We start from the raw sequence: 27,072 nt of genomic DNA, 5'->3' as shown, positions 1-27,072 counted from the left end.
GGCAGCAGGAATGTTGTAGGTACCCTATTCTGGAAAGAAATTTCCTGGTTTTGCAGTACTGGTGCCATGCCTTGGATTTATTAACCAGCTGACGATACTCCTCTCGTGTGCCTAGTGCTGTTCAGAAGGACTTTGGCTGTGCCTGAGCCTGCTCCCAGTGACGGCAGGCAAGCAGCCGTGTTGCTTGCTGGCCCTGCGGTTGGGAGGGTTATGGCTGGGTGAGAAGTGAATGTGGGTGATCTCCCAGCAGCTCCAGCTGAGGAAGAGGTCTAATATAAATATATGAAAGGCCACCACAGACCAAAGTCCGCCTAGGTGAGTCCCTGTCTCCTACAGCTGCCAATAGCAAATGTGGCAAACGGGGTGAGTGATTCTCCTTCTCAGCAATGAGCTGGGTGCAGTTTCTTGCCTTTTGGACTATGGTATTTAACATCCCCTGAAGGATCTCTCTTCCATCACTTTATCTAGCTGTCTGCTTTTCCTTTCCTCTAAACTGAATTTGAAGATAAGCATGACAAAGCACATGGTACAGCAGCGTGTAGGCCTGCGGCTGCAGTGATGCAAGGAGAGCATGTTACATCTCTTCTCTGCCAGAGTTTGCTCTCTCAGAGCCTGCTCCTCTCTCAGGAGTAACTTGGGGATGCACTGCGGAGGTTTGGGGCAATTCCTTGCCCATCCCCAGGGCCTAAAGTGAGCCCTTTTGGAGGACGGCGGCTGAACTCGCTCGCTCTCTGCCCGCTGCTGGTGGCTCACCATTTCAGGAGGCTCCATGGAGTGTAACCACAGTGACTCAGCTCTCTGTCAGATGTCCTGCATGCTACTGCTTCTGGGGTCAACAGGGGAACAAATGGACAAATACTAAAGGTGAGTGTGAAAATTCTTCTTGGAAAAGGGGCAACAGGGTTTGGGAGGAAGGAGACTCCTTGTTTCTTGGTCTGCTCAGTCCATCCTGGCAAACACTGGGGTGTTTGAGAGGCTGAAGAAGACCCTGATTCAAGGCAGTGCCATCCAGCCTAATAGAGGGTCAGATGCGGTTGGTGGACTGATGTCCTTCCCGGGAGAGTTGGTGCAATGCAGGATGGTGGTAGTAGGGTTCAGAGTACTAAAAAAATCAAGGGATGAGCTGGCTGAGCACACAGCCCCAAAGCAGTATTCACTCCAACATGCTGCTGCTCAGACCCCGCCATGCTTCGGTGCTGCTGCACATGTCCCCTCCCTGCCTGTCAGTATGGCTGTGTTCACATTTTACCTCTTCTACTCTTTCCTGCACCATTTTCACAGTATTCGTTGCCCCTGTGGGTAAGGAGGACATACATGCCCAGCTGGTGGTCAGCACTGACTCAGGCTGGGAGCCAGGATTGCTCCTCCTGGGGTGCTGATCCTCCCCACGCATGCTGCTTCAGCCAGCCCCAAAGTCACCCCCAGAAGAAGGAAGGAGATGGGTGGGTATAAAAATGGGTCTCTCATCTGCTGAGGCAGTGGATGTCTTCTGCTCTCAGCAATAATTCTCATGCCCCAAGTGGGCTTTGCTTGTCCCACATCTCATCTGGCTGTCCCTTACTCTCCTACCCCAAAAAAATCCTCATTTACCTTATTTGCCTCTGCTGCCTCCACACCATCTGATAAACCCAACACAGTTCCCTTCCTTCATGCCATGGTAGTGAAATAAACCCTTTTCTTCTCACAGCCTGGCTGGCTGGTGCTCAACTTGTGATAGCATCCATGGAGCCTGGGGTTTGCCCCTGGCACATCAGGAAAACCTGTACCAGGGAAGCTTGGCTTCTTCTGGAGTTTGGGAGCTCCTCCATCATGCCTCTGTGCATCCTTTCTGCTGGTCCAATGCTCCTGCCATGCTCCCAGTGCCGCCATGGCAGAGCTGTGCCTGTGACCTGTGAGCTCTTCTCCTCAATGCCCATCAATATTTGACAGCACGAACATTTAAAACTGCAGAGGGAAAGTGCTCTCAGTCCCCCCAAGATGGTTTGTATGTGACACTGTCCTCCCATGATGCAAAGAGATCAGACCCCCGGGCCAAGGACAGCACTGGAAATTGGGTCCTGGGATGGATGCTGTGCCTGCATGCTCGGTACAGCCAGTCCCTCCCAGCCACTGGCAGAAGATGAACTCAGCTGATTTGTGGAGCAGATCCACATGGAAAAGTAGACTGGCTTTTACTTTTACGCTTCTTTTTAGTCCTGGTTAGCAGAAGACTAGTAAGTTTTTCTGTAGCTAAAAAGCTCCATGTTTTTCCTCTCTGCACCCCAGATGACAAGTTGTGTGTATGCCCTGACAGGCTCTGTCCTGACACCCCCAGAAATATTTGGGAAGTGTAAGAAGGAACGCAGCAAATGGCATGGAGTGACTTACAGTGGATGTTTCAGTGGAAACCGGGAAGGGAGCAACGAGAAAAATCTCTGCAGCACTTAAAGTGACGTTTTCAGTTTGCTGAGATACGTTTCTATCGCTCTGGGTCCCACAGGATCGTGTGTGATTGTGACTTTTTCCAGCAGCAGTAGCAATAACAATCCCCTATGACAGTCCAGCGCCTGCCTGGCACTACTCAGTGAGTGTATTTCTGCAAACAGTGGATCCTGTCCAAATGCTGCCTTCATCCAAATACTCAGGGAGGGGAAGGTCTGCTGGCAAGAGCAGTCTGAGAGGTCAGGCGGCTCGTCATGGCCCCACAGGAGCTGGGGCAGAGAAGCAGAATGAGTGCAAGCCCCAAGCACCCACCACGTCGTGGGGAGGCTGCACCCAGCAGCCTGGGCTGACCCTGGGGTGTTTCAAGGGTGCGCAGCTGGCTCTGGCACTCGGGGATGAGCTAATGTATGGGGTCGTGGGCTTTTCAGGTGTCAAACAGGAACCAGGTTGTCTGAAAGGCTTGTGAGACTTCACTGAACTGCCAAACCACGGTGCCGGCCAGGAATTAGCAGCAGGTCCTCCTCTGCCTCCCTGTGAAGGACTTCTACCTGGTTTCAAGTTCAGTTGGAAATATTTTCCAGTCTCCAGCGATGTGAATCAGCCCATCTGCCCAGCCCGCACACATCTGCTTGGGACCTTATCTGCCCACCTCGTGGAGCGAGCACAGCTGCCAGCCAGATGATCTTTAGTGCAACTTAACCAGACCAGAGAAAAGGCGATGCTCACTGCCTGCTGACTTTGTCAGGGGAGCCACTCAGATCATCTTCTTCCCTGACCCTGCCGTACAAAGCATGGGCTAACTTTGCCCTCACGTTTGTTACCACCAGCTGTAAAAGTTCTGTGTCTACCTCAGCCCTATTAGTGCCGCTCTTGCAGAGTTGCTGCACAGCCTTTCCGCTGTTAATAGACCCATAATTCACAGGGGTGAAATCTCCTTTAATGCAGTGTGATATTTAAACCAGGGGAGGTATCAGTATTTTTTTTTTAAAACTTGTTTTTAGGCATTCAGTTCCTTTGCTCCAGCCTCCGCTCCACATCTGTGACTGCAGCCTTCTCCATCCAGCTGAGAGGGAAATTATGTGTGCAAGAGGAGTCAGGGCTCCCTTCCCAGCACACCGCTCATATCGCTAGGACTCCTGCGCCTGCCGCACGCTCAGCCACATGCTCAAGGATGCTGCACCTGAAAGTCCAGTTTTTGGATGACTCCCAGAAGATCTTTGTAGTTGATGTAAGTGGGTATCATATTCTTACTGGATTTTTTGTGGTAATTGTTGAAGTCATTGCTGTTCTCAAGGATTGCATGGTCTCTGATAGCTTCTGTTTTTTCAGCTTAAAAAAAAAAAATCAAACAAAAAAACCAAAGCAAAAAAACCTCGAATCCAAAGCAAGAGGTTATAGCACTGATTGCTAAGTGTCTTTCAACATCAACACATTCCTGCTCTTCCCTCTTACTGGCATTATTTGTAAAGAAGGAGGAATGGCTTTTACATATATGGTATCATCTTTTGGAAATCAGCTAATATGAATTGATGTTCTTGATAAACATCGAGTTCTTTTCTCATTTGTCTGGCTGCCAGTATAAGCATTTAACAAGGAAGAAAAATCTGGGAACAGAATAAAAATAGGATATTTAACTAAATTACCCCTGGTGAGAAACATCTGTATGCATCTCTTCCTGGGCATTCACCTGAAAAAGAAAAGTGGGTGGTTTTAAGAATAGCTGAGAAAAAAACTCACTATATCTTATGTTCTACATGACAGGGTCCCACAACACACCATCATTAATAACTGACTTTCAATAAATGCTAGTTCTGAATATTGACTGCTGAAATAGATTTTAAATGCTAAGTATTAATATCTATGGATATATATCTAATAGATATATATCTATATGTATAGATATATATATGTATATAGATAACTGAAGCTAGATGTAAATTGTATCTTCACTACATGTTAGAAACACATCTTTTTACAAGTGTGATTGAGCATTTACTGTTGGTTAGGCTTTGATAACCACAGTAGCTAATTAAATTAGATGAATTTCAAGTAGATCTGTTTTAACACTTACCTGCAATTCCTCTGGGACCAGAGTGTTTCATATAAATTGGTTTCTTTCAAGTTCTGCTATGTTACTCAGGCAGTCCTGTCCTCTGGTTTTATAGCATAGCCTGAGAACTGCTCAGTCTCAGACATACTGCTCGGTTTCTTTGTGATAGCAGTTTTGCACAGAAGAGGACTGTAAAGCAATTCCATCACTTGGTACAGTATGGAATTTGTTTGATTTAGTTTAATTAATGTATCCTAGACCTAGAGTCAGCTTTAAAATGAGACTAGTCACTGAAAAATGCTTTTTTTTCCATATTGATAAGAGCAGGACATAGTAAGAGACAATTTGAAAGATGCTGTTATTACGATATTGCTGCATTTTTTTTCCATCTCTGCTTTCTTATTTGCCTAAAACACTTACAGCACTATAGCTCTGCATGACATGTTATTGCAGCAAACAGCTTCCATTAGAGGAACTCCTGGTCATTTCCTTTTTTAGCATGGAACTGTATTGGAAACCCCTTTCAGGCATTTCATGCATTTGATGCTGTATGGGTACAATAAATGAATAGTTGAATTAGTGACTTCTCCATTATAAAAGGATTGCTTTGGGCTAAGTTTTGAGCAGCTATTTCAAGCAACTCTTCCTAAACCCCTCCTGAGTTTGGAAAGCTCTTTTGAATGTGTGGCACTTCAGTGCAATGAGAGGGAAAAGGACAAAAGACAGAAAACACGTTCGGCCTGATTCCCCCTCTGCCTTGAGCTCGGCGTATGCATCTATACCTGCCTCACATGGGTATCACAGTTGCCAGCATGTGCAGCGAGGTCTCATTTCCCGCCTGGCTTTGCACAGGAGTGAATTCCTCTCCCGGTGCTGGATGTGCCTCTTGCTTTCTTACCCTGCTCACAGTCCCAGCTGCTTTCACCAAGGAGAAGAGGGGCAAGTGCAGCCTCTCCTTTCCACCACCTTCTGCCTGCTAGTGCTAACCTGGCTCTGCAATGTCATCGAAGGCACATTTAGGGTCGGACATGGGGTGGCCAGCCCCACACGCCGCGCTCCTGCCTCACACTGTGCTCCTCCAGCACAGCACTCACTGCTCTCACCTGATGCCATGCAGGGCTGATGCCTGAGCACAACCTTACCTGCACTTGTGGCAGCACAGGTTGGGGCCTTGCTACCCCACAAACCTGGGATGGGACACCTGCAAGCAGCGCTCTGAGAGAGGAAAGGCTCTGCTTTTTAACCAGCCCCTGCACCAGCAGGGCTGTGTCTCCCCAACGAGCAGGTTTTCCTGCGGACGGAGCCGCTTGTCTCCCACAGTGCCTGCCCTGGGCAGTGCTGGGCTTGGAGGAGAGCGGGTTGCTCCCAGCAGACATGTGGTGGGTAATAACCCAGTAAGAAATACTTGTCTTTCCTGGCTGCCTGACCTGGCTAGAAAATTCTAGCTTGGAAATAAACATTTATAATTGTTTTAATTACCCTTGTGATCTAGTAATTTTGAGGAGAACCGGGAGTGCTGTAGAGTGAATGCTGTTATTACGTTATCACTTTTCAGCAACCTTTCAGCATGGAGCCAGCAATTTCATCCCAGGAGAAGCCATGAAAGGTGGTTATTAGTGTGCATCACCGCCAGCAGCTGGGGTCCCTCCCGTCCCTGTTGGGAGAAGCCGCTGGCACGGGGAGCTGGAGCCTGCCTTCACCTCCATCACCCGAAATGCTGTAATTTAGCAGCTGTCTAACCTGGCCTCTCTGCTCCAGCTTGCTTTTGCACTAACCCACATTCATTTTTGGTCTGCTTTTTACCAGCTGATAAAGGAGTAGAAGGGTTTTTTCTGGGGTGGGTCGCTGCGAGTTCTTTTCTGGCGCTTTCTGGAACATTTTCCAAAGTTGGGGACCTCCCAGGTTGTTCCCCAGCTGTGTCACTCAGCACAGCAACAAGTCAAGCAAAACATCCTCCAAGCGTTTCTGTTTGTTGGAAATAGCTACAGCTTGGCTTCCCTTATCAGCATGTAGTGCCACTTAATTAATATTGCTAAGGTGCACGGATGACCCAGGGCCCAAGGCGCAGGATCTCCGCAGGGTCCTGTTGCTGTTAATTACCATTAACCATAATAGTAGCTCATCCCCAGCAATCCTGCTGCCGGCTGTCGGGGCACATGGACTCGCTGTGCAGGTTTGAGGTGTGGTCCCGTTTGCTCTTCATCAAGCACGTTTGCCATGGCTGTCCCCGGGTCAGGCAGATGCTTGTCCCAGGGATCGCTCGCTGGTTTGCCAGGGATAGAGCTGCCTGAACAGTGACGGTTGCAAAAGGTGAGCCAAAAGCAAGATTCCTTTCCCTTTTTTTCCCTTTTTTTCCCTTTTTTTCCCTTTTTTTCCCTTTTTTTCCCTTTTTTTCCCTTTTTTTCCCTTTTTTCCCTTTTTTTCCCTTTTTTTCCCTTTTTTTCCCTTTTTCCCCCCTTTTCCCGCTTTTTCCCGCTTTTTCCCGCTTTTTCCCGCTTTTTCCCCGCTTTTCCCCCCCCTTTTCCCCCCTTTCCCCCTTTCCCCCCTTTCCCCCCTTTCTCCCCTTTCCCCCCTTTCCCCCCTTTCCCCCCTTTTTCCCTTTTTTTCCCTTTTTTCCCCTTTTTTTCCCTTTTTTCCCCCTTTTTCCCCTTTTTTCCCCTTTTTTCCCCCTTTTTTCCCCCTTTTTTCCCCCTTTTTTTCCCTTTTTTTCCCTTCCTTAATAAAGTAGAGAAGTGATGAGAAGGAATCTGATTTCCAAGAGCAGAGGTAAGGGACACTCAGTGTGCAGACCCGTCCCACATGCCAAAACCAGCAACATTTATTGAGTAAGATTCTGAAAGTCAGGAGTCAGGAAAATCCCACAGCTCCTCTCAGGGTGAAGGCAGGGAGCTAAAACTTTTCCCGCATTTTACTGAAATCCCATCACCACTGCTGTCAGCATTGCCTAACCTGTTGCTTCTGTGGTGTGTTTGTTTCCTAGCAAAAATCCTGTGGGAAGGGGCTGTTCAACCTCACCTGCAGCCACCTCAACCTTGCAGAGAAGGAGTACTTCGGGCTGGAGTTTTGCAGCCAGGCTGGGAACCACGTGAGTGCAGGTCATGCTGCAGGGCCCCAGTGCTGCACCCTTGCAGCAACTGCCCACATGGCTGGGGGCTTGCTAGAACCTCCCTGAAACACCAGATGGAAAACTTCAACGGAAAGGTTTGCCATGATGCAAAAAAACCATGGAAAATGGGAGCTACAAGGGGAGCCACAAGCTGGTTGTCAAAGGTCATGGGGTTTACCCGTAGCTGTCCAGGTGGGGCTGCCCAGCGGGATGTCTTGCTGTAGCAGCCGAGCTGGCCAACATTTCTGTGTTGCACTCTAGCATGCTGCTGCTGCTTTTATGCCCCCTGCCTCCCATGCTGTTTATTCACTCAGTTCTTCATTACCTTATTTCAGGTCTGGTTGGAACCACTAAAACCCATAACAAAGCAAGTCAAAAGTAAGTATTTCAAGAATAAAATTCTTCTTAATCACTACCAGTGACAGACTAGCGCAGACACATTCGTGTAGTGTTACTGCCTGGGGATGGGGGCTCTGGTTTCCAGCATTTACCTGAGCTCATTTTATAGCATAGGACTGGGCAGGGTTGCTTGCAAAGACCCCTCAGTCCATATAAAATTCTGTAGAAACACCACTGCCTTTGAAGTCTGGTATCTGCACCATTTCAGGCTTGAGCTGTTATTAACCTGGCAGCTTGGCGAAGGAGCAGGAGCGGCTGCGTGCGTGCGTGTGCCCACATTGCTGCGCTGGCAGAGCAGCAGGCATGGCTCCCTGCGTGCCCTCCTTTCCCCTTTGCAGCCCTTGGCAGCCCAGACGCCTGCGCAGCGCGAGCCCTCTGTGAAGCGGGGTTAGCCATGTGCCTCGCAGGCTCTGCCGCTCCTCTCCAGTCCCCAGCCCCCCCCATGCCACTGCACGGAGATGCTGCTGGAGCCTGACCTGAATTCAGGCTCTACATCCCCTGCCGTGGCCATGACCGATGTTAGCACAGTGCTCCGTTCAGCCTATGCCTGTTTCTGCTCCCACAATGAACCAAACAATATTTTCTCCAAATACATGATGACTAGGAGGTGGTCGAGAACATGAGGCCACAACCCCAGTATTTACCCTGGGGAGGCTGCAGTGCAGTGTTTGCACAAATTTTCTTGTAAGGGGGAAAGCCTGATAAAGAGCCTCCCTTCTCTGGGTGCACCAGAAGTGGGGTTATTTCAGGCACCATTTTCTTTTTCCATGTCCCTTCTGGCCTGTCCCTCCAAGAGCCCCCAAATCATCCCACGGTGCCGTGGGGCAGTCAGTGCCTACAGAATTGCCTCTCTCCCTCCATGTTCTTTGCCTTGGGCTTGGCTGCTTGGTCTCTCTCATCCCACAAAAAAGCTTTGCCCAAACAGCCTCCTGTGGAGATGTTGCCTCCCAAGGGCTTGGAAGGCAGAGTTTAATGCACCGCCCTGCTGATGGCCACACTCCAGACAAGCACCCGTGGTACCACTCCACAGAAAGCCCCGTCCTGGCAGGGGTCTTTGCAAATTAAAGAATTGCTAGGACATTTTTTCTTTAGTATTATTTAGGTGTCCAACTCCCTGTTCACTTCCAGGGAGGGTCTGGGCAGGCTGGTTTTTTGGGGCAGGCTGCAGTCCCTGATATTCAAGGCTTCTGGCCCTGATTTGTAAGGGTCCAGAGTAATTTACTCTGTAAGGAGACAGTATGTGTGAAGAGAGTTGTAAATGTTCTCAATAGACATGTAAAAGAAAACTTATGAAGATGTTGTGTTTTAAGATCCTAAGGAGGTTCTTTTCAAATTTATGGTGAAATTTTTCCCAGTGGACCCCGGCCATCTGAGAGAAGAGCTGACCAGGTACAGTACTTGTTTTATTACTTTTTTACTGCACAGCCCTGTATTTTTGAAATTGCGAAACATGCATTTAATTCCTCAACTTCATCCACCCAAACCTGTCTGTCAGCAGTTATCCTAAATATTGGAAGAGCTCTGTACTTTACAAAACAGAAACTGAGAGAGTATCTTTTCTGGATCCTCTGTTTTTAAACAAAATCCACTTGAAGGATCAGCTATCCTAAAAGCCTGCAATTTGTTTACTGCCAAATGCTTTAGCAGTTGGGCACCGAGTCTGATTTTTGCTCAGTCTAGCTCCTGCCTCAAGCTGTGTTCTGAAAGAAGAACTTTTATTTTATTTTTAAAAATGACATTGTTAGCTCTTATGTTTTAGAGAAAGTATTGCAAACAGGAACTAAGAATAAAACTAAGCCAGTGTTTCTGCAGAACATGAGCCCTGAGAAATGCAAATGCCCTCCAAAGCATAAAGGAATGTTAACTCTGAAACCTATTAATGGGCATTTTCATGGCAGAGGCGTATTGGTCATGGTGGTGCCCAGCTGCAGCCTTCTGCAGGGGCTGCACACTCCTCTCGTGACCCTGTGGATCTGTATCCCTTGGGCTGAAACACGGGTGAGCGCTGGGAGAGGCGCAGGGACAGCCAGCCCCTCTGCAGCAGAGCCCTCATGGCTCAGTCTGGTGTCCGGCTCTCTGCTGAGCCCCAGCTCCCCCCAGGGCATGCTCCTGTCCCCCTCCACAGGTACCTCTTCACCCTCCAGATCAAGAAGGACCTGGCACTGGGGCGGCTGCCCTGCAGTGACAAGAGCGCGGCGCTGCTCGTCTCCCACCTGCTGCAGTGTAAGGGCAGGCGAGTGCCCCTTCGCTGGGGACGGGGTGCTCAGCGGGGCTTTGGCTGTGTGGCCAGGGGTTCCCCCTGCAGTGACCCCTCGCAGCCTAACCCATGCTCTCCCCATGTCACCCACAGCCGAGCTGGGTGACTTCCACGAGGAGACAGACCAGCAGCACCTGGCGACCCACAGGTACCTGCCCAACCAGGAGTATCTGGACAACAAGATCATGCACTACCACCGGAGACACGGGTAAGGGCTGCTCCATGCCATGGCCACCCACCAAAAGCACCCAACGGGTGCCTGCCGATGGGGCTGTTCCCATTATGAGGCAGGGCCAGCAGTGGGGTGGGTGTGATGCCAGCATATGCACGTCCAAAATGGCATTTTTTTCAGCCCATTTCAGCAGCTGCCTTGTCACTCTTGTCGTTTCCTGACATGTTTCTGTCTCCAGTGGGAAGACGCCAGCTGAGTCGGATGTTCAGCTGCTGGACGTGGCCAGGAAGCTGGAGATGTACGGGATTCGCCCACACCCTGCCAGCGACGGCGAGGGGACGCAGATCAACCTGGCTGTGACACACATGGGGGTGCTGGTCCTGCGGGTGAGCCTGGGGCTCAGGGTGGGTTGCCAGCACCCAGGTAGGGTGGCTTTTCCCCAGGGACATCACCTCCAGCTGGGGGGGACCCTCCTCCCCCCTGCATGCTCCAAACCCTCCCAAATCCTACAAGAGGGAGCGTGCCCGGCAGACCCCGGGGCACAGAGGTGATGCTCCAGGGCATGGCTGCGGGGCTCAGCCCCACCGCCTCAGTCAGCGCCTGCCCTGGCTCTGTTGGCTCTTGCCACGGCAAGCGCGGCCGTGCAAGCACCACAGGTTATACAGCTGTGTCACATGTGTTCACCGTATAATCTTCCAGCGAAAATAGCCACCTCACGTCTGTGCAATTACATAACGCTGTAATCACAGCGTAGCAGCAGAATAAATACAGACTTGTCGCAGCCGGCGTGAAGCAGCGCTTGCCTCCCACACTGGCTAATTTCAACCTGGGAACATCTTGCCAGAGCAGAAGAAAAAAAAAAAATCCTAACTGTGGGTCTGCTGCTCATGATTAGTGCTGCCAGACCCAGTTATTTATTCAGAGCTGTAAACACCCCTCATGCATGATTAGAGCATCTCTGAGCCCATTAAAATCTGAGTTCTCCCAGGAAGCTGAGGGGGTCTCAGTGCCACAGCATGGAGTAACTCAATTTTACATGGTCCTGCCATGACACGAGTGTTGTGTGGTTGTGTCTAAATTGATGCAAAATGATAATGAGGGGTAAGGTACGCTTGCAGCCTGCTTAAGCTAGGTCTAAAGGCATGGAAGTGAGTTGAGCTCTGCTACACTTCTCAGCAAAGGAGAGGAGGGTCTTACTTCTTTCGGGGGAGCTGATTCTGTGTTAACTCATGTGACGCTCAAACTGGGACAGATGGGCCTCTCTGTCTTGACCTCTGCAAGGTTTGTTTTGGTATCCTGGAGTTTTACAAATAGCTTCAGTAGGCAGAGTTAAGCCCTGAACCTCAATTCCTACTTTCGGGACCAACTGATGGTCAAACACCAAATCCTGGCACCCCTTCCCCAGGCCTTGGCAGCAGTGAGAGCCATGTCAGGGTCTTGTGTAGTGTCTTACAAGCTCAGGTCTTGGCCCATCATGTTTCTGCAATCCTCATTTGCCCCATCCTGCCATAACTGCTGTGTCTGTCATTGCAGGGCAATACAAAGATCAACACGTTCAACTGGTCCAAAATTCGCAAACTAAGTTTCAAGAGGAAGCATTTTCTCATCAAGCTCCATGCAAACATCTCTGTAAGTATTGTACTGCAGGCAGCTGCCAGGCTCAGGAGCAGGCGGCTGTGGACAGAGAATCAGCCACACAAAGTCCCTGCTTTTGAATAAAATCCATTTCTGCTGCTCCTGGGTGATTGTCCCTTCCCTCCTCAAGCATGGCATGTGCCACCCTTGTGTCCCCAGAGGCCAGAGCCACCAGCAGCCCAGTGTGATCCTTTGACAGGTCAGGAGGCCAAATGGCTGAGCCTGGCCCCGCGCCCCTGATGCCAGCTTGCTTGTCTCCGGCTGTGCAGGCACTGTGCAAGGACACGCTGGAGTTCACCATGGTGAGCCGGGATACCTGCAAGACTTTCTGGAAGACGTGTGTGGAGTACCATGCCTTCTTCAGGCTGTCTGAAGAGCCCAAGTCAAAGCCCAAAGCCCTTCTGTGCAGCAAGGGCTCCAGTTTCCGCTACAGGTAAAGTCCAGGGGGAAAACTGAACACATGAGGCCTGGAAAGATGTGGGGATGGCTCAGAGTCTCCCTTTTATGTTGGACCTGGCTGGATGTGAGATGATGCCTGGCTGCTGCTTTTCCTGGAGAGGCCACTGCCTTGGTCCTGCCACATCCCCTATGTCCCCTGGGATGTGGGGATGCCCAGGGCTGGGACAGATGGTGCTGCTCACACCTCTCCCCCCTTGCTGCAGTGGGAGGACGCAGAGGCAGCTGCTGGAGCATGGGAGGAAGGCGAAGATGAAAAGCCTGCCCTTTGAGAGGTACTGGGGGCATGGAGAGGGATGGTGCCCCGGCAGGACGGGGGGGCACACACACACCTGGCCATGCACCTGCCCATGCTCTTGTCCCTGCAGGAAGCACTACGCATCCCGCTATGATGAGAGGCAGTGCCGCTCCTCCCCGGACCTCCTGACGGACGTCTCCAAGCAGGTATTTTCCTTTGGCATCAGCGAGAGGTAGCACCAGGGCTGGGGGTGGGTCTTGGCATTGTGGGCCCAGCTGGCAGAGCTCAGCTGGAGGCCAAGCCAGACCCTCAGCTCTGCGGGCTCGCTGCTGGCCCTGCTTGCCCTGATTTGCCCCCCTGCCTGGGCAGGGGTCTGGACACCCACCCACCCTCTGCTCCTGCTCAGGTGGAGGAGCTGCGCCTGGCCTACGGCAGCCGGGGCTCCTACCATGCCAACGGGGTGCATGCCTCCGAGCCCATGCTGGACAGTCAGCGCCGGAGCTCTGCCGTGGAAGTGACGTTTGCCGCTGAGCTGGAGCACTCCAAGCCTGAAGCGTCCCCCTCCTTCCTGCCCCACTCGAAAAGCTCGTCCGCTTTCCCCCTGCTCTACGCCGAGCTGGAGCTGGAGCGAGCATGGGAGTCCGCTGACCTCTTCAGCACCAGGAACCCCTTGACCTCCTTTCGGCCCCACCACCAGTTCACCGGGAACAGTAAAAGCAACTCGGTGGGCAACATGCGGGAGGTGAGCGCCCGGCCGCTGGTGTACACGGACGTGCCGTGTCCCCCATCCATGGCCACCCCGGTCCCGCAGATCCTCTTCTACCTGGACAAGCCCCCACAGCCCCCGTGTCATGCACTGGTGGCTGGTGAGAACACAGCCAGTGGATGCAGCCCCGCAGCTGCAAAACCCCTCAGGCGGAGCCCAAGCGGGACCCAGGCTGGGGAGTTTAATCGCGAGGCTCCGTGCATGGCAACAGGTACAAGTGTGGCCCCAGCAGGAAAGAACAGGCTGCTGGCTCGCTCCTTCGATTATGGCCTTCAGGAGCAGCCTCCCAAGCGGTCTTGGAGCCAGTCGGACATGAAAAACATCCGCTTCCCCTACGGCTCTGAGTTCAGGCCCCTGGGGCCATGTCCTGCGCTGAGCAGCCGGAAAGTGGGTGTCTTTCGGCACATGCCAGGCCAGCATGGGCTGACGCCGGGGCCACGGTGCTCCGCCGAGCGCTACGTGGGCAGCAGCACTGAGTCCAGCGACTCCGACTCTGACCTCCTGGCCACCGACTACTGCTCCCTGTACGGCCGCATGCTGCGCTCGCCCATGGCCCGGGTGCGGCTGTCCTCCGGCAGCCTCCAGCTGGATGAAGAGGATGAGGAGGTGTCTTTTGCCACCGGCGCCGCTGAAGAGAGGACTTCTAGGGGGGCCTCCAGGTATTTCACCTAGGTGCCTGACACTTGCTGGAGGGAGCAGAGGTGGCCAGTACTGACCTGGGGCTGCAGAAGGGTGACGCTCTTGCTCGCAGGGCTGCTTACTGCTCCCGAAACATTGATGGGCTTGTGTTGTGAGTGCTCTTAGCTGTAGAGGATGTGTTAATGGACAACAAGGCAGCATTCAGAAGTACCCATCCCCTGCACCACGCTTGGAAGCTGGTGCATCTCTCTGCCACAACACATGGGGGTCCTGCTCCAGCCAGAGGGGCCAGGGCTCTCCTAAAGCCCTGCAGAGACTCTGTGTCCTGCCCAAGCTGGTGGCTGCTGGCCATGCTTGGAGCTCAGCTGCTGAAGTCTTCATCGGGAGGAGGAAGGAAAAGAAAAAACATCTGTTTTTTTCACAGCTGCAGGGAAGTACACCGGTGGGAAGGAGGCCCATTTGGAGAGGAGCAGGAGGGCCAGGGGAGGCTGGTCCTGGAGCTGAGCCTCATGGACACAGCCACAACGGCCCAGCATGGAGCCCGACTCCTCCATCCTGCTCCTCCTCCCTCCAACACTGCAGGGCCCTCAAGGACAAGGCTGCACGTGTGGGGTGCTCCTTGAGATGCTTGGAACCATAGAGGAAGCAAACTGCTCTGTCTTCTCCCTGGCCAGATTAAAGCAACATCCTTCCCTAAGCAACATCTCAGTGGTGTTTGTAAATCATTTAGCAGCATCCCACAGTGAGCTCTGGGAAGTGGGTTAATGAATGATATTGTATAGCTTTTGACAGCACCTCCACAGCCCTGGTACCTCAGTACCCTGCTTAAGTCTGGAGGAGCAAAGCATGTAAGCAGGTCCTTTGCTCCACAAAATCAGGCCTCAGGCAGCACGGGGAAAAAAGATCTCAGGAGAGGGTAGGAAAGAAAGATGCAGCTGGTGCTCACCCTTGGCATTAGAAGTCTGATCTAACCATGGAGCTTTGAAACTTTCCTGTTTGCTACATGAGTGTAATATTATTTTTACCAGGGCTGTTTCTAGCTATAAAGAAGGAGCAAGAGATGCTCATCGTCCATGGGGCAGCAGGAGGGGAATTCCTGACTTACCCATTGCTCCCTTGAAAAGGTATTGGAAGTATTTTTGTTACAAAAACTTATTCCTACCCTAAACCTACATGAAATCTACTCAGAAAACTGGGGAATGATGACACCTCTGTAAGATTTTAGGGGAGGATCTCGTTACTTTAAGAACAACCTTGTAAGTATCTGCAGGATGTGACTGTAAAGAGAGGGACAGCCCAGTAAATCCACAGCTGAGAAACCACTGCCACCTGCTAGAATGGATTTCAGAAACATGGAAGCTGGGATAAAGACAGAAAATAGGTTAAAATGTAAAAAGAACTGGGCTTATGGGTACTACTTACTCTGCACATTGCTGTCCTTTGTTTTAGAAACTGGACAATAAAAATCAGTTGTTCACACCAGAGTTTTGGTTCCTTCTTCTGCCCTGTGAAATCTGCACCCCCCCAGCCCACCTTCCCCTGCACCTCCCAGCTCCCAGGCAGCCCACACTGCTCCACAGAGCTGCCCAGCTGGCTCCCTGTGTGCCTTCACTGTCTCAGCAACTGGAGAGATTCACTGAGATAGAATCATAGAATCATTTAGGTTGAAAAAGACCTTTAAGATCATGGAGTCCAACTGCCAACCTAGCACTGCCAAGTCCACCCCTAAACCATGTCCCTAAGCACCATACCCCTGCATGCTGCTGAGAACAACCACATTCTTGGTTGGTTGCCCAAAGAAATGCATTCGCTCAACAAGAGAGCACACTGTAAGGGTTTGCTTTTGCTCTTGGTTACCCTGTGCTGAATAAGCTGTGAACTACAGGGACCCCACATGCTGCTCTGGCAAACATTTTATTAAAAAAAAAGGGATAATCTTTCTGGTTATAGAGAGCTGTTTCTTCCCTTTCCCAAAGCTCTGCACCTTGGAAAGAGCGAGAACCCCCCCTCACAGCATGTAAGTATGGCAGTCTATACGCATGATTTGGTAGAGGGGAAAAAAAAAGCAGCAGTTTCAAATACAGACTGCACACACAGCCCTTGGAGAATGCTCCTTAAAGGGTTATACCTTAAGCACACAGGCAAACCTACAATCACTGTTAGCTCCTGAAAGCAGGTGGAGACACAGGTAAAGGCTGGCCCGGGTGACCTTTACCTTGAGCATGACCCACCAAGAGGGATCAAGGTACAGCCACACTGCCCACATCTCCAGGAGCTGCCAGCTCTGGCATTCAGGACTCTGCTGGGAAAACAGCATTGGGAAGGAGAAACAAGGACTTGGGAACTATTTTTGGATTTTTCCATTGACTAGAGAGCACTGGGACACAGTACACGCACTGTGCCTTAGCACATCCTACACGATGGTCAACAATAGCAGAGGAACAAAGCAGCTTATAAGTGACAGAAATTAACATCTCCAAGCTAAATACATTGCATAAACTAGCTTTCTTAGGACTAAAATAGAGGAACAATCCCAGTAAGTGGTGGCTCATGTGTCAAAGAACAATTGAAATAACCCTTGAGTAAGCCCTTCCCCATGGTCCCTGCTCAGCTCTATTCACACAAAAGGGTAAGAACATCTATTTAAGTGACTGTGGGGAAGAAACGAGGATGGAGAGAGGACATGGAATGATTTGGTCTGCTGACAGTGACAGACAGACAGCAGTACCCAGAAAGTGTGAACTTTTAGAGCCCTTCTACAAGCAAGGATTATTAAAGGGGGAGGAGGCACAGGAGCATTACAGCATCAAAACATTAAGCTGCAAAGTGCATTCGGACTGATGTAACTGGGCTTCATATAAAATGTATCACTTATAAAGCTAATCTTGAAATTCAGATGCACAATGTTCAGCAACTTTTTAGGTAGAGTGTATATGTTAGGATATAAAAAGAAGCAAAATGTACAGTGTATACAAAGAACTTCAGGTTGGAGAAACACTAAGACAGGTGTCAGTGTATTTACCTCGTCTCTGTATTGTTACTTCATTTATTGGAAAAACATGAAGACAAGCCAACATACATACCACTAAAACTTTGCAAAGAGGAAAATAATTTTATTCCAGTGTTAAGTCATAAAACAGTGTGATAAAAATCAGACCTTTAACAATTGCTAAACCTTGTGCAAACACATTAAGAACCTATGTACTTTCCTATTCAGCTACAGACATTCGATTGAATGCAAGAACAGGTGTTTACGATACTACATGCTTACTGTACAGAAGCATACTAGAGGAGTCAGAGACCAAGGGTTTTAAGGATGGATACATTGATAAAGGACTCATCTACCCGAGAACAAATACATTTCTCTATTCTGCGATTCAGACTACTTTGATAAGACTACTTCAGTATCAATTCTTCTCAATCTGCAGTGGGAAGCCTAGCAAACCAAACAAGCAAGAAGATGGTTCCTGCATGAATATTTTGATATATCTTTCCATTAGCTATCTGCCAGCAACAGAATACTGCTGATTAAGTTACACAGTTCATCAATAACTAACACATGGTGGGGAAAAAGACAACTGTTCTCTGGAAACCAGTAATACAAACATCCATTCCGAGGAGTTATTATAGTCTTATGATGCACAGAGACTTTAGGCGCAGAAATGCCATAGGCAGTACAATAAAATAAACCTTCTCGAACGGACTGTGCATAAAAGAACAAGGCTGTATTATACACACGTGGATGAGTTTTTCCCCCCCACTGTCCTATGAGGTAGGTATACATCCCACCCATTTCGCAGGGAAAGAAGAGGCACCATAGTTCAGCAACTTGTTACAGTCAGATCACAAATAGGACAGGTTCCAATTCCCCAACTAATCCACTAACCCCACCTACCCAGAATCGTTTATAGAGTTGCATAGATTAAAGACCCTGTGTCAAAAGGGCAGAGCCACCAGTTACAAAATTCAGGAAGAATTCCCATCACCTTTCCCCTGGGTCTCCCACATAAAAAGAACATCTTTAGGGAAGTGACATGGAAGTAAAAACAGGTTTTTAATTCTGAGAAATTTGTATAGAGCTCTTTAAAATGAGATTTGGGTTGAGACTGCTGAAGTGAAAGCCGAGGTAACTGTGGCACAGGCCTTTTTGTACCTTCACTCCACAGTGCTGAGTTCACAATGAAGTCAGAGTGTTCTGACATCTCTACCATGTTGTCACTGGCGTGCGTGTTCGTCTGAGCACACAGATCCTGAAGACTCCTCTTTAGGGATGGAATCAAACTGAACCCTGGGGCTGCATCATCCGTTCCCTGTGGCGTAGCAGCTGGTAGGTGTCCTCCGGACAAGAACAGCATGGGGGGGACCCAAACCTTTTCAAAGCAACCATGCAACTCTGTGCAAGGAACACCCTTCTTGAACTAGAACACAAGTTTGTAAGAGGTATATCCACACCTCTGCACATCTACTAACATCCAGAATAAAATGCACAACAGAACAAGCTCATGAAAGTTTACAGAACTTAAATATTTATTTTTAAACCATTTAAAACCCCCCAAAACATTGAAATAAGCTTCATCTATAAACAGATTTACAAGACTAACAACTACAGAAGCTAGAGGAGCACTACAATTTGTTTCTGTGATGCAGTTATTTTGTAAAGCTTCAGATCAACTGTATTTACAACTTTTGCTGCTTTTACATTTATAAAAATATTTATTTAATCCATAACATTATTGTTTTCAAAAACTATTTCCAGACTTTTTTCTCAGATATAAATTCTAATTGAATTTCAGTTATATAGCAGATGAAAGTTTTAAACAGAAACATTTTTTTAAAATTAAAACAAGGAGTTAAAAGTAATTTTTTTTACAGTGTAGGCACCATTGAAAATAATTGTCCTTGGCATATCTAACCAACCATCTCTCACAAGTGTCCTTTATATAAAAATGATGTAATGGCAACATTTGACTAAAAATGCAGTATTTACTTGCACACCATTACTTTTTCAATATTTGGCAGATATATTTCAGATTCTTTAAAATGACTTTTGTGCAAAAACAAAATGTGCAGGTCTGAACCATAAAATAAACACACCCAGCCTTTATCAAAAATAAATTTACACCAACAGTTCCACAGCTAAGTACTGAAAAACAATCCCAGTTCAAAACTTCAGCATAATATACATACTGGGTTGAAAAAGGGAAAAAAACAGAAGAGAAGATATTACCCATCTAGCAGTACCATAAATATATAACTGAAAGCAACTTTATAGTCTTACCTAGTTTTTATGAAAAAAAATTCACTCCGTACTGCACAGTACTACCTTTTCGTGAAAGAATATCTATAACTCAGTTATTTGCATATTAACTGGTAAATACATATTTAAAATACATTTTCAGAAAATTATAAACAAATTATGTTGATGTACTGTATTTAATGTATTTAAGAACAAAAATGCATATAAATATCTTACAGGAGAAACAACACCACCACACAGAACGCTGGTGTTACACTTATACCTGCTTGTGAGGTATGTATCATGCGACGCTCGGCTTCTCTGGCTCCCTTCCACCCAGGCATGTATACTCAGAGGAAAAAAATTAAATTAAGTTAAATTGGACTTCAGGTTTTGTCCATTATTGCCAAAAGCCCCACCCCCTCAACTGTATTGCTCTAAATTTTCTTACCATGATGATATAAGATTGAATTACTACTTCAAAACCTGTTCTAAAAGGTAATACATATACTGTACATCAGGATATACCTGTTGCTACATATCACCTGCAAACTATTGACATATTGCTCTCAAATATATTTAATCATAGAGCTGCCTAAAATACTGTACCAATTTAGAATTATAATAGATACTGTTGCAGGTCTATTTTTCAGGGCACGATAAATATATGCTGGTTGAAGCAGGTGCTACAGCAATACCCTTGCCACTACATTACATGTTTTGAATACGCTTGTGAAAAAGCTATTTTCTCTGAAGCTTGTTAGTGATTTACAAAAGTTTAACTCATGAATACAAAAGACCTGTACATCCCCATGTACAGGAACAAAATAGCATCAAAACATACTGTACTTGCACTTTCTATTAACTAAAGTAATGGTTATTTCTAAAAGCAAAACTGCACCTCAACATTTATCAGATTAAACAGGTGAAACTACAATATTAAAAGTTGTTCTTTACAAAATAATTTCCTGAAAATATAAAACCATGTGCACTGCCACAAAATAGTTGAGTAGGTTCTTTCAAATCCTCAATCACCATCAATATGTTGCAAAGATCCAAAAGGCACAAGGAGCTCATGAGCTAAGCACTGCCAAGCTTGAAGTAGTTTTGGTGGGTTTCACTGGGTCCATACGAAACAGCAGTCTAATTATGTGAAGTTTCTTAGGATGAGTCATTAACAGAAAATCTACAGATAAAAAAATGCAAGTAAGAAATTTGTTAATTATCTTGTTTCATCTTGGCAAACAGCGCATAACTATTTTTGCATCACTAAACTAGTACGTGCCTTCATCTCAACAGTTCGTAGGAAAAAACCACCAGAAGTGACATTCTCAAGAAAAATATTCCCTAGAAAGATATGTTAAAGATTATCCTGCTCCCTTACTGGCTATAAATATGCTTATGCCAAAATTGCAGGCTAAATTAAAAGGAAGCAAAGTATAACAACTACAGTAAAATTGCAGCACTAGAAGACCAAACACATAAGTAATTGTTACTATTAGTCTCAAAACTCAAACAGAAGTGTTACGTATAACTACCAAAGATAAAAGTTTAAAGCACTGGACATAGCAGATCTTTCACTTATCACTAAACTACTCAAATTTATCCAACATATGAAGTTCAGTGTCAACTAACCTTTCCTGTGGATAAGTACTTAATTTAAAATTTTTATTTTAAAATGAAACTTTTTTTTTTAAAACTATGCATACAAAAAATTCCTTAACTTACTTCTGAAATTTCTCCATAAGTTTCTTCACCATCTTATCTGTGATCCCTGGACATGTTGCTTCTGCCATATTGATGCTTTTCTCAAGTTCCTCAATTGCTTTCTTTCTGCTAGCATTATTTGTGTCCTGCTGTTTGAGCTGAGTAGCAAACCAAAACAGATAAAACTTGTAAAAGTTATCAGACACTTGTGTAATACTTTCAAAGCAGTTTTTTTAAGTCAAGACTTACCTCAGCAAACACAGGTGTGATTATCATTGATAAACAACTCAGGGTTTTAACAAGATCCTGATCCTAAAAGTTAACAAATAAGGATTACATTAGTGTATTCCTGTACCATGTATACTCTGCATTTAACATAGCACATGTGATTTTGAAAGTTCAGTTAAATTCAACAAAGTGGTTGAAATACATTACAAAAACAATGAAGACACAGTACATCAACAATTGTTCCATGATGTTGAAACAGATGCCTGATGACACACCTGAAAATGTCATATATTGTCAGAAAAACAGTTCAGGTTTTCCTCTCTAATATTATATGAGTCTTTAAAATTCACATCTCCATGAACAGATACTGATCTATTAGCATGCAGTAACTTTTGTATTTAAGGCTGACATGGGCATATGAAATATCACTAACAAGCATCATTTCTTGAACTACAAAAGGATAGTCAGTTCTTAGGAAAACTGAGCAACTGCTAAGTTTTATCACCATCTTCCTTAAAATTGGCTTCAAACTCAGCACTCAAAGAAGAACTCTTCAGACTGTACATACCGTCCCATTCTGTAGCTTCTTTGCATCCGGCTTCTTTCGAACTGTAGTAAAGCTCCACTCAGGATGAGAGTTATTTTCTTTGTTACTGGACTCCCTGATGAAAAAGGATACAATGTACATAATACTAGCCACAACATAATGCTAAGCTAGCACAGCAACCCACATACATAATAAATCTATATGGATTAGTTCTGTATTCCTTAGAATAAAAAGAAAAATGTGTATTGAAACATTAGCTGTACTTTAAAAAAAAAACAAACAACTTCAGAGGCTGAATAAATTGAAATATGATCAAAGCAAACAGATGTTATCTACTCATAAAGCTTACCTTCTCCCATGGCATCCCATTTAGAACAGTTATCTGATATCCAGAAAAGCAAGAGACTTACAGAATGTATGTTGTTCCACAGACATTGTGCAAACTTCTTCATACACCTCAACCATGCTCTGCAATATTCCTAATTGTGATTCATTGTTTTAGGTATAACCACTAGCCTCAGACTAGGAAATACATAGCACTTAAACAGAACTGAAATTGAGTTCAGAGATAAAAAGTTTAAAGAGATAATGAGTGCATAGCTTGACTTATGTGTTAGTCTTTAGGTTCATTCAAGGGGTTTTCTTGAAAGAAGCCAATGAAAAAATATAGAACAGAGACAGATGTACAGAAGAGGAGTTAATTACACAGAGAAACTGCAACAAACCTACTTCAGTAACATTATCTAAAAAAACCAAAACACACAAACCCAAAAGAGACGAAACTGAAAATAAACTTACGAATCTGAACCATCGGAATCACTTTCATCACTACTATGTCCCTCTGCTTTCCATCTCTTAAACCTATCAATCAGTTCTGTCAGATATGAAGTCTTCTTGGCATTTTTCATAATGAATTTGTGCTTCAGAAGTTCTTTTGCAGTAGGGCGCTGTAAGAAACACTTCAAATATTTAATGTTGTGCTAACAATCATTTTAAATGTTAATAGGGAAGATATAGTAAGACAACTGACTTCTGGAGCTAACTCATACAGTATCAGGAAATAAGTGAAACAGGAAGTCAAGAAAAGCCAGTAATCCACATTTACAAGCACTCTAAAAATATGATCAAGTCACACACAGACTATACTGCTTACTTATCCTTCTATGCGAGAAGGTACACACCCAGGAAAATGACTAATCAAAATTCTCCAATGCAACATTTCCTTGTAAGCAGAATTCAGACAGACAGCAAAAGTTCTGCTGGAAAAAAAGATCCAAGACTTTCTCCTCTATTAAAGCTTCTCTTCTGACATTATCCTAGGTTTGAGTGCATTTTAGGAAGCTGCCTCTGCCACCACCATTTCTTTCAGCATTCTCCCTCCTCCTTTCAGTATTTTAAACAAACAAACAAACAAGACTAGGATGGAGACACAGCTATTAAAAAGCACCATCACCATTTACAGTGGAGAGTATAGTTTCTACAATTATTTCAATCAGCTGTGCTGCACTACACCAGCAAAATGCTTCACAAGCACGAGAGAGTAGAAAACAAAACCAGAACATCTATATACACACACACACACATATATATCTACTCACAAATGTTGGGTCCTTATTCAGACATGCGTCAATGAATTCTTTAAAAGGTTTACTGAATTCTCCTAATAAAGTTGGAGGATTGTTTTTCGGAATAAGAAACAGAACTCTCATCGGATGCATATCAGAGTTGGGAGGCTCCCCTTTGGCTAGTTCAATAGCAGTGATTCCCAATGACCAGATGTCAGCCTGAGAAAGGGAAAAGTTACTTTTAGTAAAAAATTAAGGGCTATCATCATGACTAAGTATTTAATAACTGAAATCTTCACATATACTGCATCTATATAATAAAATTAACTTTGGTCTAAATAGATAACGCACAAAGATTCCTTTCTAATACTTGAAGAATATAATTCCCAAAGACCTGGCTGACTTAATCAGTCTTTAATGACAAACATCTAAAACATCACTTTCGCTGCACACTGTCACTGCTGCAACACTGTCAGCAAGTTAAACATGCACCTAAATACACATGCTTTTGCAAAAGCTTCAGAAACATTAACCTTACTTTGATTTTTTTTTCTATATAACGAACTACAAGCTGCCACAAATTTCCTACGTCTAATTCAGATTTTGTTTAGATAGCAAAACTGCACACCAGTGTTACTTTTTAAACTGTAGATGCACTAAGGAGTCCAACCTTCTTTGACACCTCACTCTAAAGGAACAAGGCAGAGAGCTGAATCAAATCCAGCAGGTGATCACTTCTTTCCTAACAGACTGCTTGATGAATTTAGCTAGATATTATCAACAACTAGTTAGACCTGAAACACCAAGTTCACAGTGTAAGTTTCTGAAGAATAATGAAGTGGTACTTGTTTTAGTTAAAGGTAAGCATTATAAAAAAATTCTGTCTTTGCATCAAAATATCTTATGAACTATAAAATTATTTTCCAATTTAGAGATTTTTCCCAAGTGAAATATACATTACTTGCATCTTTTTAGATGAGCTACAATAGCTACTAAGGTCACTAAACGTGTTTCTCATTAAAAAGTGGCTGGCACTGGTTGACTACACTCAGCACCAAAGTCATAAACCAAAGTTTCCCATAGAGTAAACAAAGGTTATGATTTGCATCTCACCAATATTCCTCTACTATTTGTAAGAACTAAAATACCTGCACTTAATATTGAAGAATTAAACTAGCTCATTATTTACTACTGAAATATCATAACCAGTAATTGTATATTGGAGCAAAATGTTTTGAAAGAGATGGGGTTTATAAATCTCTGTCACTACAAAAATGTATGAATTTCTATTTTATTTTCTGTCATTTTGAAGTAGGGAGAGAAGGAGAAAGTTTAAAATTCAGTACGGATGTCAAAATATTCATCAGTATTAGTCTAGAAATTGAAGTGTATCCTGTCCAAAGCTCTTAATCTGTCCTACCAAAGGCTTGCATCTTCTGTGCTTTCCCACCAGACTTCTGGCATAGAAAGAAAAGGGAGAGGGCATTGCTCTTGCAACATACTGAGGAGATACAGAAGGCAAAAGATTAGGTTGCTGGGAGTATGTTGTACAGCTGATTTATACACAGAGCAAGCAGAAGAGGAATTATCCTCACTTCAACTGGACAACACATATTTTTAAAGCAGGGTAGAGTGCTTTTCCAAAATGCCTGAGGGAGCACGTTACAGTTGCACCACTGAAACCCTAAACATGAGAACTCCAACATACTCCTCCTTATCAGCAAGAACCCTTGTGAAATGTACACAAATTCCTTCAAGTCTGAATGATCCTGGGAAAGTCTCCTGGAGTGTGAATATCTTCAAGACATCTCAGATATTCAACAGTCTTTTCTTTATGTGCACATCACAAGTACACTTAGATGTTTACTATTTGCATGTACCAAGATTTTTAGATTTCTTGCTGCTATTTAAGGTTGCATCTACAGAGTGTAGAAAGTCCAATGCCAGCAAAGTACACTGTCATTTCACTAACCACACGCTCTAGGTCATCTTGTGGGTATACACGTGGGAGAAGAGGGGACTGTTCTCTCCTTATCATTTCCAGCAGTAGTTCCCAACCCTCAGAAAAACATGGAGGAGATCTGCTTTCCTACTGCTAGTTCACATAGGGAAACTCTCCTTTGTCATCCATCAACAGCTCCCATGACAAAGAAATGGACAAGGCACCATAATGCTACCATAGCTACCCATCCTGTAGTTGAAGTTACATTTTTCCTTCTCAAGATCAGTCACACCTGTGCTAAAATCTTCAGCATTACACAGGTCCTCAGAAATACCATTAAAGAAATTATATCCAGAGCTGTTTATGCATATCTGAGAAGAGAGTAAAATTTCAGCCACAATCTTAAATAAGCTTGTAAATTCTGGTGGCACTCTAATTTGTGAGAGCTTGATTACTGTTTGAATTAAATGCAAAAGGTTGAATTGAAATTAAAAACAAACCAACCAACCCACCCACAACACTGAAAGCATCCAGTGCGTTTCTCTGAAAGAATCTTAACATGAAAGCATCAATTTACTTGGTGAGTTTGCAGGGGTCTTGCAGGTGAGTACAGAGACATGTAACTACTGTATAAAAACAATTTAATCATACTTTTGATTTTATTATTTGAAATCTACTTTTTTCTCCATACCGATAGAGCTAAAAACACAAACATGAAATGGCATTTCTGTTTGATCTGCAGATACAAAGAAAAGGTATTCTACTCTCATACTTACTTTTGAATCATACGCTGACTGTTGAATAACTTCAGGGGCCATCCAAAATGGAGTTCCAACAAAAGTATTCCTCTTAATTTGCGTGTCTGTCAGCTGCCCAGCAACTCCAAAATCAGCAAGCTTAACATCGCCTTGTTCTGATAATAAGACATTGGCAGCTGTCAAGGGGAAATAACGTAATATCTAAATTAGAATACTGCCCTTATGATTTTTAAAGGCTTTAACAAAGTAACATTTAAAACGTTACACACCTTTTATATCCCTGTGAATTTTCTTCTCTGAGTGTAGGTAGTCAAGACCTTTCAAGATTTCCTTTAGCATGGTAGCAATCTGGAACTCATCAAATGGTCCAGCACGCAGCTTTAGAGAAAAAACAATTTTCGCCTTGTATCTAATTTTTGCCTTGTTATTGATTTAATTACATCTTAAACTTAAAGTATTTTTTAAAGAACTAACAAGATTCATTAAATATTCAACGAAGTATGTCAACATTCTATCAGAAATAGGTGCCATTGGAACGATCACCTCTCCTCTACTGATAATACACTGAAAGTGCTGTTACTTTTCTAACATATACAGAGTAGGCACTCCCCTCAGCGTGCAATGCACATGAAAAACTAGAACTAACTTTCCACAAATTTATAGCTTCCTATAGACAGCAAACACAGCAGACTGAACTTTGCATTTTAAATTAAGTGAATGAAGAAACTCAGTTTATTTCAAAATAAATCAGTCTATTGACTGTGGGTTTTAAATTTAATGATGCTTTTTTTTTTTCCTCATTCCAGCATTTTTGATTCCATGCTTGCTGTTGCATCAAGAACATATTGTGCTGCTATAAAGTTGCTAGTATGGAATAAGTGTAAATTTTGCACATTAGAAAGCTATGCAAATAAAACAGAAGCAATGAAGGTGGGTGATTCTGCTGTAAA

At 45.2% G+C, this 27,072-nt stretch overlaps 2 protein-coding genes across 2 annotated transcripts in view; one reads left to right on the top strand and one right to left on the bottom strand.

Annotated features, from left to right (window-relative positions):
• Positions 1 to 630: 630 nt before the first annotated feature.
• FRMD7 (FERM domain containing 7) lies at positions 631 to 14,172 on the top strand. Its single transcript, XM_074834677.1, has 13 exons — positions 631 to 864; positions 3,423 to 3,649; positions 7,452 to 7,556; positions 7,913 to 7,955; positions 9,287 to 9,365; positions 10,102 to 10,199; positions 10,327 to 10,441; positions 10,644 to 10,791; positions 11,939 to 12,034; positions 12,310 to 12,473; positions 12,703 to 12,771; positions 12,865 to 12,940; positions 13,141 to 14,172. The coding sequence occupies exons 2-13, from the start codon at positions 3,593 to 3,595 to the stop codon at positions 14,170 to 14,172; spliced, it is 2,082 nt and encodes a 693-aa protein (XP_074690778.1). The 5' UTR covers positions 631 to 864; positions 3,423 to 3,592.
• A 4,470-nt stretch (positions 14,173 to 18,642) lies between these two features.
• Positions 18,643 to 27,072, bottom strand: part of STK26 (serine/threonine kinase 26) — a 32,892-nt gene continuing 24,462 nt past the window's right edge. Inside the window, exons 5-12 of the mRNA XM_074834678.1 lie at positions 26,392 to 26,500; positions 26,141 to 26,298; positions 23,456 to 23,641; positions 22,656 to 22,804; positions 21,879 to 21,972; positions 21,332 to 21,394; positions 21,104 to 21,240; positions 18,643 to 20,561 (exon numbers count right to left, since the gene is read on the bottom strand). Of these exons, the coding sequence (XP_074690779.1) occupies positions 20,537 to 20,561; positions 21,104 to 21,240; positions 21,332 to 21,394; positions 21,879 to 21,972; positions 22,656 to 22,804; positions 23,456 to 23,641; positions 26,141 to 26,298; positions 26,392 to 26,500 (921 nt within the window). The 3' untranslated portion in view covers positions 18,643 to 20,536. The remainder of the gene's footprint in view (positions 20,562 to 21,103; positions 21,241 to 21,331; positions 21,395 to 21,878; positions 21,973 to 22,655; positions 22,805 to 23,455; positions 23,642 to 26,140; positions 26,299 to 26,391; positions 26,501 to 27,072) is intronic.

The sequence above is a fragment of the Strix aluco genome, chromosome 10 (genome assembly GCF_031877795.1).
Source record: "Strix aluco isolate bStrAlu1 chromosome 10, bStrAlu1.hap1, whole genome shotgun sequence".
Classification (NCBI taxonomy): domain Eukaryota; kingdom Metazoa; phylum Chordata; class Aves; order Strigiformes; family Strigidae; genus Strix; species Strix aluco.
Note: the sequence above shows the minus strand (reverse complement) of the source record. Positions and strands in the feature narration are given on the sequence as shown.